The 18,525-nt window shown below is 36.9% G+C and overlaps 1 protein-coding gene across 2 annotated transcripts in view; it reads left to right on the forward strand.

The window, feature by feature from the left end:
- Positions 1-18,525, forward strand: part of NBAS (NBAS subunit of NRZ tethering complex) — a 341,603-nt gene that overhangs the window by 158,334 nt on the left and 164,744 nt on the right. For both annotated transcript variants that reach the window (XM_044390391.3, XM_026519115.4), the window contains 5 exons: positions 1,377-1,439; positions 3,572-3,694; positions 7,549-7,651; positions 11,130-11,359; positions 14,284-14,396. In XM_044390391.3, the coding sequence (XP_044246326.3) occupies positions 1,377-1,439; positions 3,572-3,694; positions 7,549-7,651; positions 11,130-11,359; positions 14,284-14,396 (632 nt within the window). The remainder of the gene's footprint in view (positions 1-1,376; positions 1,440-3,571; positions 3,695-7,548; positions 7,652-11,129; positions 11,360-14,283; positions 14,397-18,525) is intronic.

Raw genomic sequence — 18,525 nt, forward strand, 5'->3', positions numbered from 1 at the left:
TTTTTCACCATTTAGGAAATGAACACTTATTTAACCTAACTAAACGTTGTGCATCTTATGTAGGCAGCATATTCCATCTGGCTGAAAAAAAAAACTTTAGTAATTATGTTTATGGATGTCAATTCACAAAGGAAAACCCTGTATTCTTGAAAATCAGTGACAAATGTTTATTGTAGAGCTACAAAATATAATTAAAACAATACTACAGTATGTTAATAGAAGGTAGCTGTGACAAGTGACCTTGTGAAGGACTTTAAATGGAACACACCCTAACTTAACACTCTAGTTCAAGGCCTAAAACTTGGTTTGAAAAGATAGTATAATCTTTGTATGAGTAATTGCCCAACAGATTTAGACCAGAAAAGATTGATACTTTTAAAAATAATGAGTGTGTTTGTGTGTGTGTGTGTGTGTGTGTTCAAGTTAGGACACTTTTAATTTTCTAAGTCCAAAGATTTTTATTGGTTATCTTACTAATAAAACCCTGAGATCTTGCTGGGGTTCAGTTGCATCATTGGCTGGAAGGCACCGGAGAGCATCAGGTGCGGTGGTTCTCCGCTGAGAGCGTTCCCTCCATAGTTGGGGCACAGAACTGTATGGGATGGAAGGGGACTTTTATAGCAGTGTCTCACCTTTGTGACAGATCCCCGCGTTCACTTGTACATGTGTTGTGCCGTCCTACATCTACTCTACTGGCCACATTTTCATTTAGTATATGATCCTTTGCCATGATAATGTTTCTCCTAGTTGCCTGCCCACACGCTTCCTCATAAGGGGCTTACTTTTGATCTCCACCACCTTATAGGAATTATCTAGATAATGGCTGTGCTTCTTTTTGGTTCCTTAATATTGGAGTGGATGCAGAGGGAATGATGTTATGGAAGAAGTCTTCTGAGTATATAGAATCCTAACGGAAACTCCTTAGGGGGTAAGAGATATAGACAGGCCTAGGAGCAAGCCAGTATGCAGGGCCATGCCTCCTAATCTGTTTTATTGGTTAAAAGAACAGAACCAGATGGTGATTTTACCCTTTAACTCTTCTTTAAAAAAAAAAAAAAAAAGACCTAAAATTGATTTATACTGCTTTGTTGCCTTTTGGAAGATTGAACTAAAAGTTCTTCAGGAAATAGTTGTCCATATCACACTAATCAGTAATAGATAATCTTCTAGTCCAGTATTTTTTATCTTAATCTCTTAAGTCATGAAAGATGCTGAAGGCATTCAGGAAATAAGACCAAAATTTTGTCTGGCAGTGTAATATTGTTGTATATTAACTATAAGGGAAACATCATTTCTTTTTTTCACTTGAGTATTGTATTTTATATAAAAAGCTACTACTAAAACTTAATTTTAATTTTTTTCTCTTAATTTTTTAGTCATAAAACAGAGGTAACAAATGCTCTTCATGACATGGTGGACCAACTGGAACAAATTCTCAGGTGAGAAAAACGTTAGTGTGTTGGCTTTGTGCTAATGGAGGAGATCTGTCCAAGAAGCGTTACTTTTCATATGTCTAGTGGTCGTTTGCAGTTTGACTTTCTATTTGACTCTCTTGGGAATGAATTTTCTTAATATGAATGTGCTGCTAGCCTATGGTAGAGTAATAAGAGCCTGGACCTTGAAGACTGATGGACCTGTGTCCAAATGTAGGTATTGCCAATTACAAGCTGTGTGATCTTTGAACCCTGGGTTTTCTTATTTATAGTATCTAACTCATGAGATAATGGAATTAATGTTAGATTAACCATTTAAAGCGTCTCCTACGCAGTAGGTACACAAGAAATGTTAGTTCCTGCAGAGTTATTGCGTCTGTCAGCAAACTATATTTATTATACTCCTGACTTCCGTTTTTAGGCATATTACGTTTGATTGGATATCTGTATTAGATCAAACTGCACTAGAGCCTTCAAGTAACTCTATAGTAATATTCTTCACTGTCAAAATGAAGCATTAAACTTTCTGTCTTGGGGCCTGAAATTCTTAATTTGCCAGTTAGGAAGTCAAATGTTGTTTACTAGTATTTATATGTATATAAGAAGATGCTTGAGTAATTTTAAATATCTGTATTAAAAATGAAATTTTAGGGATAACAAAAAATTTTCCAACACATAATTATAGAATTATAGGTAATACCATCACTTTATAGTGGTGATATGAATAGTAAAGTGTAATAATTTGGAGTCTACTAATTAGAAGTTTTATTCATTCAATTTGAGGGACTTGAGTATAAAATGTTTCAAGTTGTATTTAAGGAAACAGTGTTTTTGCCATATATGTATGGGAGTAGAAAGAAGAACTAATTGTGCACTTTCCTTAGGACATTTGTTTCCTCTATTTATTACTACCTTGCTTGCTGCTTGTTACTTTGTGTTCTGAAAGTTATACAGTTTTGTATTTTCTTGAAAAATTCTTAATAAATCAAGCTCTTTCTTTTCAAGCTTTGCTTGTTTTAGTTTGGCTGTGTCTCTCCTTTCCCCAGTGTCCCTGAGTAGTTAAACATAGCTTGAGTAAAGGTTAGTAGATTAAGTCAATATAGATTTATTCCTTGCAAATTTGCGTGATTACCTTTTTTTTTCCCCTAATGAAACTGAGAAAAGTGATCTCAAAAAGATACAGTGAAATAAACTGTAAACACAGTTTAAGTGTGTTTAAGTGTGTTTACACTTTAAGTGTATTTACAGTTTATTTCACTGTATGTTCCTGGGTGTAACCATGAATGGTACTGATGTCACATTTTGCTCTTACTACCTCAAGGAAACAGTTACACCTGGTCGGTTTCTGGATGATACCCATGTCTTTCCCTGTTTAGTTTAAACTACTGACCTTTTAAAATAAGAACTTTTTATTCCTGTTCCACCTCATAGCTACTAATAGTTGAAAAATGTTTTAGCATAATGATGTCAGGGGACGTGACTCATGAAACCTGTCTTTATGACGAGCTACTGAATTCTAGCCAGTCACGCTCTATAAACTCAGTAGTAGTTAATTGAAAAATGTGAGATTTGATGAGGCCAATCATGATATATGTATGATGCTGATGATTAGGGAATGTGATATCTCAAGAAGATTCATAGGAGACAAAATTTGTGACATATTTTGTATTTTTATCGAATAGATTCTGGAGGGAGATTAAGCCTTGTGATGTTTCTGTGGCTCCAGCTCTAAAATTGTTCATTGCTTTTCTGACAACCTTGCCTATAACAAATTACTCAGGATTGTTCAGAGTTAAAGCTGAATATTGAAATGATAGGTTTAGCTTGTTTTACTGATTTGATGCTTTTAGAGTAGAGGAAAATAATAAAAAATATTTTTAAATAAAGATATGTCATACTTTAAAAAAATGAGTTACTAATTCCAAGTACATTGTAATAAAAGTACAGGAAATAAGATTTGATAAATAATTATTAGCTTTTTTTTTGGTGAGAATTAATGCAATATGTAAAATTGGGTCATTCTACCTGCCACTTTTTGTTTTTAGTACTAAATACCTAAGTGCTACTTGTATGTGTAAGACTCTCAGACTTCTTTTGTTTGGTAGCTTGACCTCAAAAAATTCCTCTCTCACTTTTAGTGTGTCAGAGCTCTTGGAGAAACATGGACTTGAGAAACCAGTTTCGTTTGTTAAGAACACTCAGTCCAGCTCAGAAGAGGCACGCAAGCTGATGGTTAGGTTGACCAGGCACACTGGTAGGAAGTAAGTAATGAACAAAATTATTTGATACTCGTATATGATTGAAAATAAGTACTGCTCTTTTTTAAAAAATTTACTTCATTGAGTTAAAACTGACCAGCAATAAATACCACATTTCAAGTGTAGAAATTGAAAAGTGATGATATATGTAGGTACTCATGAAACCGTCCTGCAATCGAGGTAATAAATATGTCCCTCTTAAAATATGTCCCCCTTCTTCTTGCCCCTTTACATTCCCCTCCCTTTTGCTTCTTCTCATCACCCCCTTATCCCCTCTCCAGACTACTACCGATCTATATTCTATTCCTATATATTACTTTGTATTTTCTATAATTTTATGGCATCACCCAGCATACACTTCTTGTGTGTTTGGCTTAACTCAGCATACTTATTTTGTCATTCATCCATGTCGCATCATTGATAAATAATAATTCCATTTTATTTATTGAGCAGTATTCCATTTTATGAATTTATCACACTTTGTTGACCTCATCACCTGTTTCTGGACTTTCTGGGTTGTTCTGAGTTTTGGTTTTTACAGGTAAAGCTATGGATATTTGTGTACTTTAAAATATTCCTAATATTTTTTTTATTGTAAATAGAATTATTTTCTTAATTTCATTTTTGGATTGTTCATTCCTAGTTTGTAGAAATGTTAATATATATTGATATATATATTTTTGATTTTGGTATATATTGAGCTTGTGTCTTCCAACCTTGTTGGACTTCTATATTAGTTCCAGTAGGTTTTTTTTCTTTTGGATATTCCATAGGATTTTCTGTATATGGTATCATGTCATCTGCAAATAGAGATAGCTCTACTTCTTCCCAAACCCTACTAGAGCTACACATGCACCACCTACACGGCTCCGGGAATCCTGAGCCCAGTCAACAGTAGTAAACTGCTTATGCAGTGCAACCAGTAGTGGCTTGCTCAAGGAACTCTCCTTCCTAAGAAAACCCTGGTATTTGTATCTGCCTTTCCCTATCTGTCTTTCTCAGCAGTGTACTATAGTTATTGATGTATGTGCCTTATGTTCCTTTCGAGATCATACGCTTCTCCAGGGCAAGTGTTATAGTTCCCAATACATCTAATATGGGACCGTATGTATCGATGGCCCTCTCTCAGTAATTATTAAATGAATAATTTAAAAGGTTTTGGCAACTCGAGTCATAAGATTTTTTTTATAACTAGAAACAAGTGGTCAGTATTTCTGATCATGCTGACTCTACTCTAGAACCTTCTCTTCACGAAAGCCTTGCTGTTACAGCTAAATTATTTCCTGTCTTCTTGAGTTCCTCAAATACTTCTGAAGCCTTTGAAGTTCATCTCTACTCATGGTGTTCTACTCTGAATATGTAAGAGAATGTGGCCTCTTTTTTCAAACTAGTTAATTTGAAGTAAATCTTAATTATTTCATATATGCTACCATGGCTTGGCCTTCAGCATCTATGGAATATTCTTATGCATATTCTAAATGATAGCAGATTTCACTGAATCTGCACAAATCAAGTTTTACCATCTTGAGTGCACTACTGTTTCTCCCTGGAAAATATACCTCTGTTCCAAGGCTGTAACTAATACATCATGTTTGTATTTAGGGATCTCTCTGTTCATTTGCAGTTCTCTGGTATAGTGCCTTCAGGTTCTACTCTTGGTTCCTATTTACTGAATGTATTCTGAAAAGGCCATTGTAAATAATGTCTTATAATTTATTTTAATTAGAACCTGTACTTACAGCTAGCCATGTGTGCGAAAACATTAATACCATCTGTCCCAGTGTTGATGGCTTCCAGAAGAACAGCTGGGCTATGAGAATTTGAATTCAGCTAGACAATGCCTAAGTTTGATTTTATCCAGCTGGTGCAAGATGGACACTCACTTCATCAAACATTTTGCAACTTATTTACCTGCAAGCCAGATCTGAAAGAGCCCTCCAGTTCTTTGAAGTTCGCCCAAAGAGTTCACGTATCAAGGTCTAACTAATGGACACACTTCAGGGATTATCCTGGAGACATGAAAATATGTCAGTTTTTTCTGTGTGTATGCTGGGGAAAAAATGTACTCTCTTATGCTTTATTGCATATAGGATAGAAGTAATTATTCGTTTTGTGTAATAAATATAAAATACTATAAGCAAATGAAGCATATGCTTATTAAAAATTTTAGGTGAAGAAGTTCCTGAAGACTAGAAATTTCATAAGAATGATCTCAAACACATGCTTTTCCCATAGCAATACCGTGATATGCAAATAGTCTATTTGCCCTGTTTTTAATGCATAAAAAAGGAGAAGGTCCACGGGAAAGAAACATCCAGTTGGTATTTGACAAGCACAGAACAAAGTAAAATCTGCCCTTTCAAACAGTGAGATTCAGGATTATGTAGAACATCAAGAGGAGCAGGTAAACATAAATAATGATTCCAAATTCATATATAGTCAACAAAGGTGAAGTTTTGGGGGAAGCAGAATTACAGCCCTTTCTCCCTCCTGCTAAACAATATTAGTAATCATGTGTGTAACTATAGAAACCAAAGAAATGTGTTTGTAGCTTTCATATTCGTTCATTAACATTTATTGAATATTATTTTATACCAGAGAAAGGGGGGAGTGTCTTTTCATACATTCTAGTTTTAGTTAATCCTCACAATGTACAAAAAGGGAATCTAGCTCAGAGAAATTAAGAGACATATTCAGAACTGTATAGGAAATTGAGCTTGTTTTTATACTTAAAGCACAGGCATTGAAGCAAGATGTTCTTATCAGAATTAATCTCCTCCATTTCTTATTGCTCTCCAAGATGGGCCTTACGTGAGGACTTGGAACTTCAGGAACATTAGGTGTCCATGATCATGTAGCTAATATGTGTCTCTTAGTGAATTTGTTAACAAAACCCTTTCCCTGCTACAGGAGAATCTGAACCATTAATTCTCTAACTCTGTAACCCTGGATACCCACATAAAAGGCTATTTGATCAACAAGACTGTGTATGCCTCATTGGTTGTGTAAACCTGATCGCTGGTTAGTAAATTGCTTCTGACCTGGAGGAACTGGAAATGAACTGTAAAACCTGATAGGGTTTTATGCTTTGGGCTTTCCTGAGTGTGGTCACTGGCATGTCCTTGAGGAGACCCCGAGAACTGTGCCTTTGGAATTGTTACAAAAGATGCTGGTTCTTGTGTGGCATGAAACTCCTTCCTGAGTTAGATGGGGCAGCTCTTGCCATTACCCTATAAGACTCTGTCTTCTGGCACCTGGCTGTCCCGTGGGATGAACATCACCCCTGCGGCGCTTGGTCGGTCACTCTGTGGCCTGTTGCGGGGACTCCCACTGGGAAGAGCCACTAGTGCTGCCCTGCTGATGAACTGGGGTCCCCAGCCTTTCGACTGATGCCAGGGGTGGCCTCTGGTTGCCTTCCAGGTCTGCACGTGTAGTCGAAGTTAAGAAGATCCGCTGTGGGGATTGCAGTGTGATAAAGATGAATTTGAAACCAGTTCTCCTGTCTCTGCGTGCTTTTGCTGCTTGATCACAGCTGCTGTATCTTACTGTGCTTTATTTTATCTTGGAAACTCACTGCTTGTTTACCTTTGCTATTATCACTTAATGCTGTTCTAGTTCTGTGTCTAGGCGGCCAGTGACCCAGGTGGCTCGGACAGCATCTCTAGCATTGTTACAGAGCCGCTCAACTTTCCCTCTGATCGAAGTGTTTTCCTGGACATTCAAATGAGATTATTCCTATTGATCATTTGGGAGCTGTGTGGGCATATAGAATGGTGATACCAATATTTTTTTTAACTTTTGGCCAATTGAGGAGAGATTTCATGAATTCTTTTCTTTTCTCCCCCCGCCCCCACCAGGCAGCCTCCTGTCAGTGAGTCTCATTGGAGAATGTTGCTGCAAGACATGTTAACTATGCAGCAGAATGTTTACACCTGCCTGGATTCGGATGCTTGCTATGAGGTAACTCGATACATGGAACGCATGGAAGTTACTTGTTTTTAATTTGCAAAGTTTGGCTGTTACAGTATGTTTCCTGGACACAGAGGTCGTGATCATAAGCCTCACTCTAAGTAATACTGTTGACTCATAGCCGCGAATTGAGTAGTGCTTTCTAAGTTGAGCACTTGTGTATCTCACCTCCTGTCCCCCCATCTTCGTTCATTGCAACAGCGGTTATCAGGCGAGTTAATCCTCAACTAGAACACAGACTCCTCCTGGACTCCTCTCACTTCCATGGTCTTGGTGGTCACTAACGCCTATTTGATTGATGTAGCTGGGAAGGATCTTTCAAATCTGTCCTATCTCTGCTAAATTGCAGTTCCTCCTAACATGTCGCCCTACTTCCATATTTCTAATCTACACTGATTCAGAGAATTCTTCTAAAACACCTTTTCGTGACACTCCCCTTCTTCACATTTGCTGCTTGTTCCATCAGAAAGTAGCCGTATTTCTTAGCATGGCATAGAAAGCCACAAGAGATCGCGCTTCCGTGTCCACTCTCTCCCCCGGGCTACTCTGTACATGCAAGGGACAGCGTGTTCCCCCTGCTCCACTATGTCCACCGGACCTGCCCTGACTCTCCACGCACCATGCTTCTTCAGGTCCCTTGACTGCACCTGCATTGTTCCCTGAGCCTCGATCTGTTCCTCTTTCTTTTATCTGAAAATTGCTGGTAATTTGCAGGACCCACTTCACTAATTGTGCCCTCCAGGATACCTGCCTTTGTCCTTTCATGTAACTTGTCTCTATTATAGGCTTTCTTTCAAATGCAGTAACTGGTTTCCATGTGTGGTTTTTCCCTTTGGTCGTGAGCCCCTAGGTAGGCATTATCATATTCATGTTCAGCCTCCTATCCCCCAGTGACTATTGTGATGTCCGGAACAGAAAGGATACTTAAGGAATGGCTGCTAATTGACATAGGGGTGTAACCCAGGGGGGTTTAATTATTATTTTTGGAAGGTATGTGTCTCACCACCAAATTACTCCTTGTTCAGGTGGCAAAATGGTCCAACTAACCTGTCTTTAATGAGATATAATTTAAAAGCAGGTTTCCATTTTGAGTTTTTCTGTCAAGAAGCCAAACATGAAATTGTATAGGATATTTCTTGTGTTGCCGTGCTTTGACATCGCAAAGCGTGACCCCTTGATAAAATGAGTTATAAAAATAGGTCTCTATTTTGTGAAATTGGCTGGTATTTTTATTCAAGGTGATTTTAACAAAAGAGTGCTAATAGAGACTATTGAGAAATGGTTTTATATTTGAACTTCGGGTTTTTAAATGCTTGAATGAGTGTGAAGTTTACATTGATGATTATAGTCTCAGACCATGTACATACAATTGCCAGTAGCTTCCCCTTTTGTGTCTAACATGACACTTAAATTCCGATTCCAGGAGAAAGTCTATATTCACATGGGCTCCAAAGCCTAACCATCGTTTATATGTCTGCAGTACTGTTTTTAAGTTGGAATGGCATTATTTTGCTATTTTCCTGTTTGTGATTCTGATTGGAAAATTGGCAATATGTATATTATACTTGAACTAGCTCCTAACAACTTGATATATTAAATTGTTTTTGTTATATTTTAACACCTTTTTATTAGGCTTTGATATTTTAATGACTTCTGGCCATTAGCCTCTTTCCTTTGAGAAAACATTTGAAAGCATATTCTAACAGCTTGAAATGGTTATAGAGGAAGGTAATGTGGATTTAGCAACCTTACATTTTTTTCAAACTTATATTTTAAATATTACATTTTAAATATTAGTAACTTTTAAATTATGCTCTGTTGTTTTACTGTATTATATTAGGGGTTGCTATCTTGGAAAATAATTTGAGAAAGGTGGCACAATTTTGAGAAAGTTAAAGGTTTCATTACAGCGTGTAGAGCACAAATCTGTATTGTTCATTTTAGCAAAAACTTAAATTTTAGAGTGAACGAATTGTATTTCTCAATACTGGGCATTAACTCTTTATGGCTTACTTGAATAAACCAAAGGAATAGAGAAACTGTCATATCTAAGTCATCTGGGTCACTTGGAGTAAAGCCATTTTCACCTGTCAGGTATAAATGATTAGGCTTACTCATTAGTAATTTGCTTTCTGTCACAATAGGTATTTTGTAGCAGATCCCTTGTAGATATTAGTAATTTTATCCTTACCATGGTCATCTTAATAAAGTCCTGTCTAAAAATACTACCTTCCCCAGAAGCTTAGAAAGAAGTGAAAATAAGGGGATCCTATGAAAACTGGGTAGTCTTAATTGTAAGAAGATTCTTGATTCCCCATGAAATCTGCTTTTCATCTCTTGCTTCTATTTCTGTGTTATCCTCCAGCAGAGACCTAATAGGGGTGAACATTCTTGGAGAAGTTCTTATTACTAATTACATATTGACATTATTAGTGTAGATTTAAAGGGATCTCTTTGTTTCTGGACTAAGTAATAAATATTCTCAGTTATACAATAAATTTTATGTTTATTTATTTTATGTTTATTTATGTTTATGTTTATTGATGCTGTTAGATGCCTAGAATACAATGATATTTGCATGAATACCTTCCATCAGTGGCTTTTGTTTTATTTAAATAGTTTTTAGTCTGCAGATTGGAAAAAAATCAATGTTACATTTACAGCTTTGCTGTTTTGTTTGTAAGACTGAGTTCAGATGCTTTAAGCAGTTATAAATTGTGTGACGTATTCAAAGATTTAAAAAAAAATTGAACTGTTATAGTTTAAGCAGAGTGGGCCCTATTATAGAGTATGGGACAGTATGTCTAAGTAATCCTGTTTTTCAGTGAGTATGAATTTCAGATATTTTACTCAAACATTCCTTGTAACACATTAAGATACAGTTGATCCTTGAACAACAGCATGGGTGCGAACCACGTGGGTCTACTTATATTCGGGTTAGTTTGTTTTGGTAAGCACAGTATTAAATGTATTTTCTTTATGATTTTAATATTTTCTCCAGCTTACCTTATTGTAAGAATACAGTTATAGAATACAGTAAATATAAAATAATGTGTTAATTGCCTGTCCATATTATCTGTGAGGCTCCTGGTCAACAGTGGACTATTAGTAGGTAAGTTTTGGGGGGAGTCAGAAGTTATATGGGATTTTTGACTGCATGGGAGTTCAGCACTCCTAACTCCCGTGTTGTTCAAGGGTCAGTTGTATTATGCTTCATATTGGTTTGTTCTGTTACGTTATTTCTTCTTCCTAAAAGATGAATTTGTTGTATTGAAGTGAAATTCACATAACGTAAAATGAACCACTTACAATGGGCGTCATTGTCATTTAGTGCGTTTACAGTGTTGTGCAGCTGCTACCTTTAGTATGGGTATATTTTTTAATTCGTTTCATTTGGATATCAGAGTCTTCATTTTGTTGAGAGCTGAATCTCCCCCTTTAACTAATTAAGCTTTCTTCTTTTTCCCAGATATTTACAGAAAGCCTTTTGTGTTCCAGTCGCCTTGAAAATATCCACTTAGCTGGGCAGATGGTGCACTGCAGCGCCTGTGCAGTAAATCCGCCCGCCAGTGTAGCCCATAAAGGGAAAACCCAGTACAGGGTCAGTTATGAAAGAAGTATTGACTTGGTTTTGGCGGCCAGCAGAGAGTACTTTAATTCTTCTACCAGCCTCACCGATAGCTGCATGGATCTGGCCAGGTGGAGTAATTCTGTATTCTTCCGTGAGAGGGCGGGACAAGCCAGAATACACAAACTGCATTGTCGGTTTTATTCTTTCCTTTACAAAATATATTGCCACAAGTACAGATTGACTCTACCGTGTGGGGCACCGTTATTTACTGCTTGGATACAGAAAGATAATTACGTTATGAATATTCATCAACTTTCTTGTGACCCCTTTTCTTCAGCGTGCTTTCCCAGTCTTTCCTGCTGATTATCCGTAAGATTGTACATTGCTTCCATTAGGAAGGACTCATGAGCTAGCTTGCAAATTCAAGTTCTAGGAATTTGTAGCACATTGAGGCAATGGCTATATGCTTTTACATGACTTGTGCTCTGTTTAGGGACAAGGGACCTGATTAGATGATAAAGCTCTGAAGTCCCTTCCAGGTGGAAATTTCTGGACTGTGAATTCAGTTTCTCTCTTGGCCTGTTGTGCTGGAAATTTAATGTTGATCTTTTTATTATTGATTCTTTTTTTTAAAGATTTATTTGAGAGAGAGAGTGTGTGTGTGCGCACAGGAGCATAGGGGGAGGGGCAAAGAAGGAGGTGGGGGAGAGAGAGAGAGAGAGAGGGAGAGAATCTTCAAGCTGACTCCCTGCTGAGCACAGAGCCCCATGCAGGGCTTGATCCCATGAGCCTAAGATCATGACCTGAGCTGAAACCAAGAGTTGGATGCTCGACTGACTGACTGACTCACCCAGGTGCCCCTCTTTACTATTGATTCTTATGAGCTTTTTGTGCATAAAGGACATTTGCCCTTTCCTCTCTCAGATGTTTTAACCATGTGGTCAAATTTTTATATATATGATTTATCTTTCAAATTGCTATTCAAACTCTATAAAGATTTTGATTATTTTCTTTTATAATTTCTGTCTTGTGTGTCATCCTTTGAAAGAGCTTTAATTCTCAAGACCATTATAATCGTTTTTCATATTCTTTTTTACTACTTTGGTAGCTATATTTTCACACTGAAATTTTAGGCCCATTTGGAATTTATTTTGATGTAGTGATTGTGTTAGCTATTTAGATTTATTTTTTCCCCAAATGACTAGCAGCTAAAACCTTAAAGGAAACTTTTTCCCCCCAGTGATATCTTATTATAAAGAGAACCATGTTTTCTCAAACCATGTTATTGAACTTGACAGAGTTGTTAAAAATAGTAAATTTTTTTCTTCTTCTCTCCTAAGGGATTGTATTTCTATTTCAGATGATGAAAATATCAAATAGAATAGCTTTTGAAACTGAGAGTTGTGTTTGACCTAAATCTTTTTGGCAGGTGTTCTCACAGATCATTTTTAAATCGACACTTGCAGTATTTTCCTTTTTCTCCCACAAGGACACACCTTAATTTGGAAAAGATGTTGTATGTGTATAAAGTGACACCAGACTGATGATGATCCGTGAGCCTGGATATATTTAAAAGTTCAGAGTCGCGTTTAATATAGAAAATAAGCCATACGTTCTTACTGGTTAAATTATTATGAACTAATTTTTTGAATTGAGGAAATAATACATCCACAAGATAAAAATATTCAGCAATACAAAAAAGGATATGTATTTACAATAATTCTTTTTTCATTCCCGTTCCCCTAACTTTATCCCTCAGCTATCTTTTTAAATCATTTTCCTGTGTATCCTTCCAAAATACTTTCTTAAATGTTTCCCTCTTCTTTTTTAAGTCACACATGAGTGCTTACTACTTGTACACACCTTTCTGGATCTCATTATTTTCACTTATGATCTATACTGAAGGTTTTTTCATGAGGGCATGGAGGCTTGATCTATTCTTTCTTTTGATGGTTGTAGAATATTCTGTTGTTTGACTTTCTAGAATTTAATTCATGATAAAAATTCATTCTGTTGTACTTTAAAAACACTATGTAGTGAACATCCCTAATTATGTGTGGGCATGTGGGCATGTGTGAGCCTATCTGCAGTACACATTGCTAGAACTGGGAATTCGTGGGTTCGAAGGTAGCATAGTAGAATTTGGGTAGATACCACACATAGGCTCTGTCTCTTGTTCAACTTGAATCAGCAGTATATGTTAGTGCTAATCTCGTTTAAATTTTACAATTTTGCAAGCAAGGTAAGCCCACATCCATCACTCAGTCATACAGATGCATCCTGGGGCCGAGGGCTCTTCATCAGATGATCCATGGTTTTAGCACCATTAGCCCTTCCTGGCCTGATCTCTGCCTCTTTCTAGTCCTGCACCCCAGTGTCCTCCACATCCAGCTTTCAGAAAGTAAGTTTATTTGTTAATGAGAAAATTTCTTAAGTACACTTTGTCTGGATTTTTAAAAATGTTCTTAAAATGCTCCACAGGTGTCACAGATTCTTAGTTTAGCAGAGTCGCTTTCTCCTGTATTCATCTCAGCACTGTATTACCAACGGACTCTTCCTTATGATCAGAAAATGTCCTTTGTGCAATGTCTCAGCTTAGTCCTTTTTCCTTTGGGAGTCGAAGTTGTCACTGAAACGAGATGTTTGTTTTTCCTAGAAGAATAACTGGAAATTATCTGAATTCTGTCTCCATTTTTAAACCTTTCCTGTATGATTATTACCTTTGGAGTCAGCAGTAAAAGAGCGTTGAAGTCAGAGTCAATGTATTTTGCTTTGTAATGTGATACCATTCCCTACTATTGGAACAACCCTGCACAGGTCACTACACCTCTCTGAGCTTTGGCTTCCTTAGGAAGCAGGTAATGCTATTTGCCTATCGCACAGGCTTGCTATGAGGATTAAATAAGATAACAGAAAGCATCTAGCAGGATACCTGGAGTGTAGGAGGTTTCTGATAAATATGTGTTGGATCTCATCATCCAACTAAGAAATGCAACTTAGCCAAACATTTGTTACTTCTTTTTTTTTAAAAAGCTGATCTTATTTCCCCTAGGTGCTGCTTACAGCTGATAATTGATAGACCAGCTGCCATTCAGGAGGAGCTAGATCTTATCCAAGCGCTGGGATGTCTTGAAGAATTTGGGGTAAAGATCCTGCCTTTGCAAGGTGAGTTTTCTATTTAGTGTTGCATTATTAACTTAGTATTAACTTAGTTTGCATTGAATCACTAGTGTAGTTCCTTGGTAGTTTTTTTGAATTAAAGAGTACCTTTGGTCATTTAATCCATTAGCGATAGATCTGACCCTCTGCCCCGTTTTTCAAAGGAAATCTTAGTGGACATCCAAAAGAAAAAATAAAGCCAACATTTTATCATAAATTTATTTTGTAAGTTCTTAGTTATGCCATTAAAAGAAATAATATCAGCAACTGCAGCGAAGCTATTGGATAAAACCAAATGGGGGATTATGGATTAAGAGTTTTGGATCTCCATCAGTTTTGATGTACAGTTTATTTTTGTGTTTTGTTTTAGTTGCATAGATTTAGAAGTAGTATGCTTACTACAGAATATTCTTTAATTATGTTGATACTATTTTATTGAAAGGAATGGCAGGAAGTTCTTGTTTAGAGTTTAATTACTAACAATATCTTAACATTGCTCAAGTTCTTCTATCTAAGTGTACGAGTCCGGTAATACCCCCCCCCCCCCAACAAGCGTGCTGATATGCAGTCACGTGTCATTATCTACTTTGTGCTGTGAGGACAGTGTGTGTAACCATGTCCTGAACCTTACCTGACAAGTGGGTGGTAGACTTCCTGTTGCCTTGAACTCTGGGCCTCAGTGCCCTAAATGAAATGGGTAGCTTGGTTATTGGCAGTATGCTTGGTGCCTCCCATGTAATCTCTTTCTTCATTCTTAACCCTGGAAATGTTTGGAATTGGAAGTGGGGGAGGTGTAGCCAAGTTCTTTCTGTCTTCGGTTTTTGATAAATTTTCACTAGAATTGTCTCTCTTCTTCGTCTTCTTCATCTTCGTTCTCGTCTTCTCCTTCTTCTTCCTCTTCTTCCTCCTCTTCTTTTTTTTTCTTTTTTTTAACTCCTGGTACCTTTGGACAATGGGGTCCTGTTCCAGGTTCCTCTGTGTCTTTGTCCTGTGTTTTAGAGGGTTTTGAGTCAGATGGATCTTAGGAGATATAAGTCACTAGAGACATTCGCATGTTTTCATGTCAGTTTCCACTGTAGTTGTACTAAAAATTAAAGCTCCGCTTGTCAGATACATTTATTGGATTTGAACAGGGAGTATTACTGTTACCTTGAATATCATTGTTCGGAAATAATTTCTAGATGATTATACGTATCCTGTAGCATCTTAAACAAGTATATTTAAGAAGATTGTTAAATTACTGGAAAATTCTATTTAGTAGTATTTCCTGTGATTTTTGAGCTCAAACTTTTTAAAGTTGTGAAGATGAATCAGAGTTATTAAAAATATTTTCATTTTTTTCTCAAAAGTCTTAAATCATGAACCGTCTCCCCTGAAACACATTTTCAGTTAAGTGTTCAGTGGTGGGGGAGTCCAGAGCACTATGAAACTTGCCTTTCTCATATCTCTTCTAAGGCCAAGCAAGTCGTTATAGCTTTGACTCTGTGTATATGTGTGTATTTTAGCTACTTATTTACTCCAGGCAGATTAATGTAATACAAAAAAACCTTTTCTTGCAGTCCCCCAAATGCTAATGAATTATTTCAATTGACTTGAAATAATAAACAGAGCTTAATTTTCTGTGGTGCCTGGTAGGCAGTATTTTTGCTGGCAGTATTTTATATCACCTGATGGGTTTGAAAATCTGCAACCAAACCTGCTATCCTGCTGTTACTTCTATGAAATTTCCTGACTGAAGAGTGTTTTAAGAAAGACATTTGCTTTCATGCCTTGACAGCTTTCCAGCTTGATATATTGATTTGGAGTTTCCTATTAGAATGAATGTCAGAAAATCTTCCGGATGGGAGATGGGATATTGCCTTTGTGTCCTGTTTATAGTGTTTATGCCGCAGGTGCAATTTAGGTGTAAGCTGCTTTTGTATTCATCAGGAATACCAGACAAAGTAACTTGATATTTAAACATTTATGGTCCAGGTATTTTTATAGCATACATTGTTCATTTTGTCACTTTGCTTTGTTTTAAAGCCTCCTTTGCTTATACTCCAGGAGTTGCTACTAGTCACCAAGGGAAGGCTAGTGGTACTAGCTACGTTATAATTAGAGTTAATAGAAAACGGGGAGAGAAATACGTAAAAATGGTTCCTTACGTTTGAGTCTCCTACGAGGTGTTTGTGTGTGTGTGCATGTGTGTGCTTTTCCACATAATTTGGATGTTTATGTTTTGTGTAAATTATTCTTACTATTCACATGACCAGATTTGGGATATTTCAGTTGTCCCCCATGTTCTTTCTGTAATAGGGTTAATCAGTTTTTTTGGTCTCCCAGCATTGTGGGTAAAGCCAGCCTGGAGCCACTTCCTGCTGGGTACCTGGACAGGTATCTCACCTTGCTTTCTGTTTAAGTGTTCTCATCTACAAAATGGGGATACTAATAAGCACCTTCTGGAATTGCTTAGAAAGGTTAAGGCCATGTGTGCACAGTGCCTGGGACTTCGTAAGAGCTCAGCTGTCATTTTTGTTACTTCTCATGGAGGTTTTAGTTTCTAACTGGTGGTGGAATTAGAGTCTCCTACCTGCTTTCTCATTCTTCCTCTCTTTGTTCTCTTCTTTCCCTCTGCTTTCCTTCCATTCAAAAACCACTGAGTTAACGTCTTACCCTTTCCAGAAACCGAAATGATGAAGGGAATAAGGTGCACTTCCTGACTTGGAAGGACGGACCCTGATGACAAGTCAGAGTCACACTAGTGTCATGTATGAATTTAAATTCTGATTCAGCCACTTTGAGCCGTGTGACCTGTGCATCTTCATGTTTTTGAACTTCACCTTCCTCAGATGGAGGTAATCATAAAAGATTCTCTAGAAGGACCTGAAACTTATATCTTGAAACACTGAGAATTTTTACATGAGAAGATTCCATACTTCATAAGCTTTTCTGTGAATAGGTCGGTAGCAGTAGTAAGAGTAATAACTAACATTTATTGAGTGATTTTTATGTTCTAAGTATATTTATACGTATTTATTAATTTTCAAAAATACCTTATGAGATAGTGACTGTTACTGTTTCCAGCTTCCAGATGATGAAGTCAAAGTTCACGGGGTTAAGTAGCTTGCTTGGGGTCACACAGTTAGCGGTGGAGCTAGAATTCAAACCTGCATTTGTAAACAGTAGACCATTCTCTTCTGATGAACCAGTGTGAAAGTAAAAGATTCGAGAAGGAAACTCGGGTGTTGTCACTCATCAGCCAAGTGACTGCTGCATATTGTCACCTTCTTCACCTGTACAATTCAGATTTGTACTTCAGCAGTGTCACAAGTAGCTACCTATGTTGTTGTGTGCCTTTGATGCCATTTACGAGTGACCGAAATTGATATTTTGCATCTGTGGTTTACTGGACATGATTCACTGTCTGTGTCTCGTATAAGGTGGTGAGAGAGCGTGTGGCATGTGTGTAGCTGATCAGTAAATGCTTCCTTATGCATTTACACGTGTGCGTCTCTGTGCATTGTAGTTTTTTTTTTTTTTAAACATTGGATATATACTTGTGAGAGCCACAGAAAATGAGAGATATTCAACTATTAAAAGATGCATACATGCATAACCATATTATTAATTCCATTTGAAAAGGAATTTTAGGTGTCGAAGACTTCTTTCCTTTATGGAAATATAATACTATCTAAGGCTTGAATTTACCTGAGAAATCACATTTTGAAATATAATTTAGCATGTCCTACGATAAGCAGTAAAAGAGAATTGGTATAGTGATTGTCCAGAGGCTCAAAAAATAGATAAATAAATAAAGTAAAAAGACATTTGAGCATGGCAACTGCACTCTATTAGAATCCCATTTTCCAAATTTACTTAATGTCCTTGCAATGTTAGTAGTACACCTTGCTTAGGGCAAGAATCAGACAAAGAACCAAACTTGGAACTTCAGAGAAAATGAGGATCCGTTGCTATGTATGGTTACAGTTTCCTACTTTGATTTTATGGAGCTAGAAAAAGAATGGTGACAGTAAGGAAATCCACTTACTAGAGTTATTAAAACCAGAGTTTCTCTAAGAGCACCAGCATTCATCAAATACAGCCATAAAAACATCTATGAAAACCTCACGTTTTTACATATGTGGAGTAACGA

Source organism: Ursus arctos, unplaced genomic scaffold (genome assembly GCF_023065955.2).
Source record: "Ursus arctos isolate Adak ecotype North America unplaced genomic scaffold, UrsArc2.0 scaffold_8, whole genome shotgun sequence".
Classification (NCBI taxonomy): Eukaryota; Metazoa; Chordata; class Mammalia; order Carnivora; family Ursidae; genus Ursus; species Ursus arctos.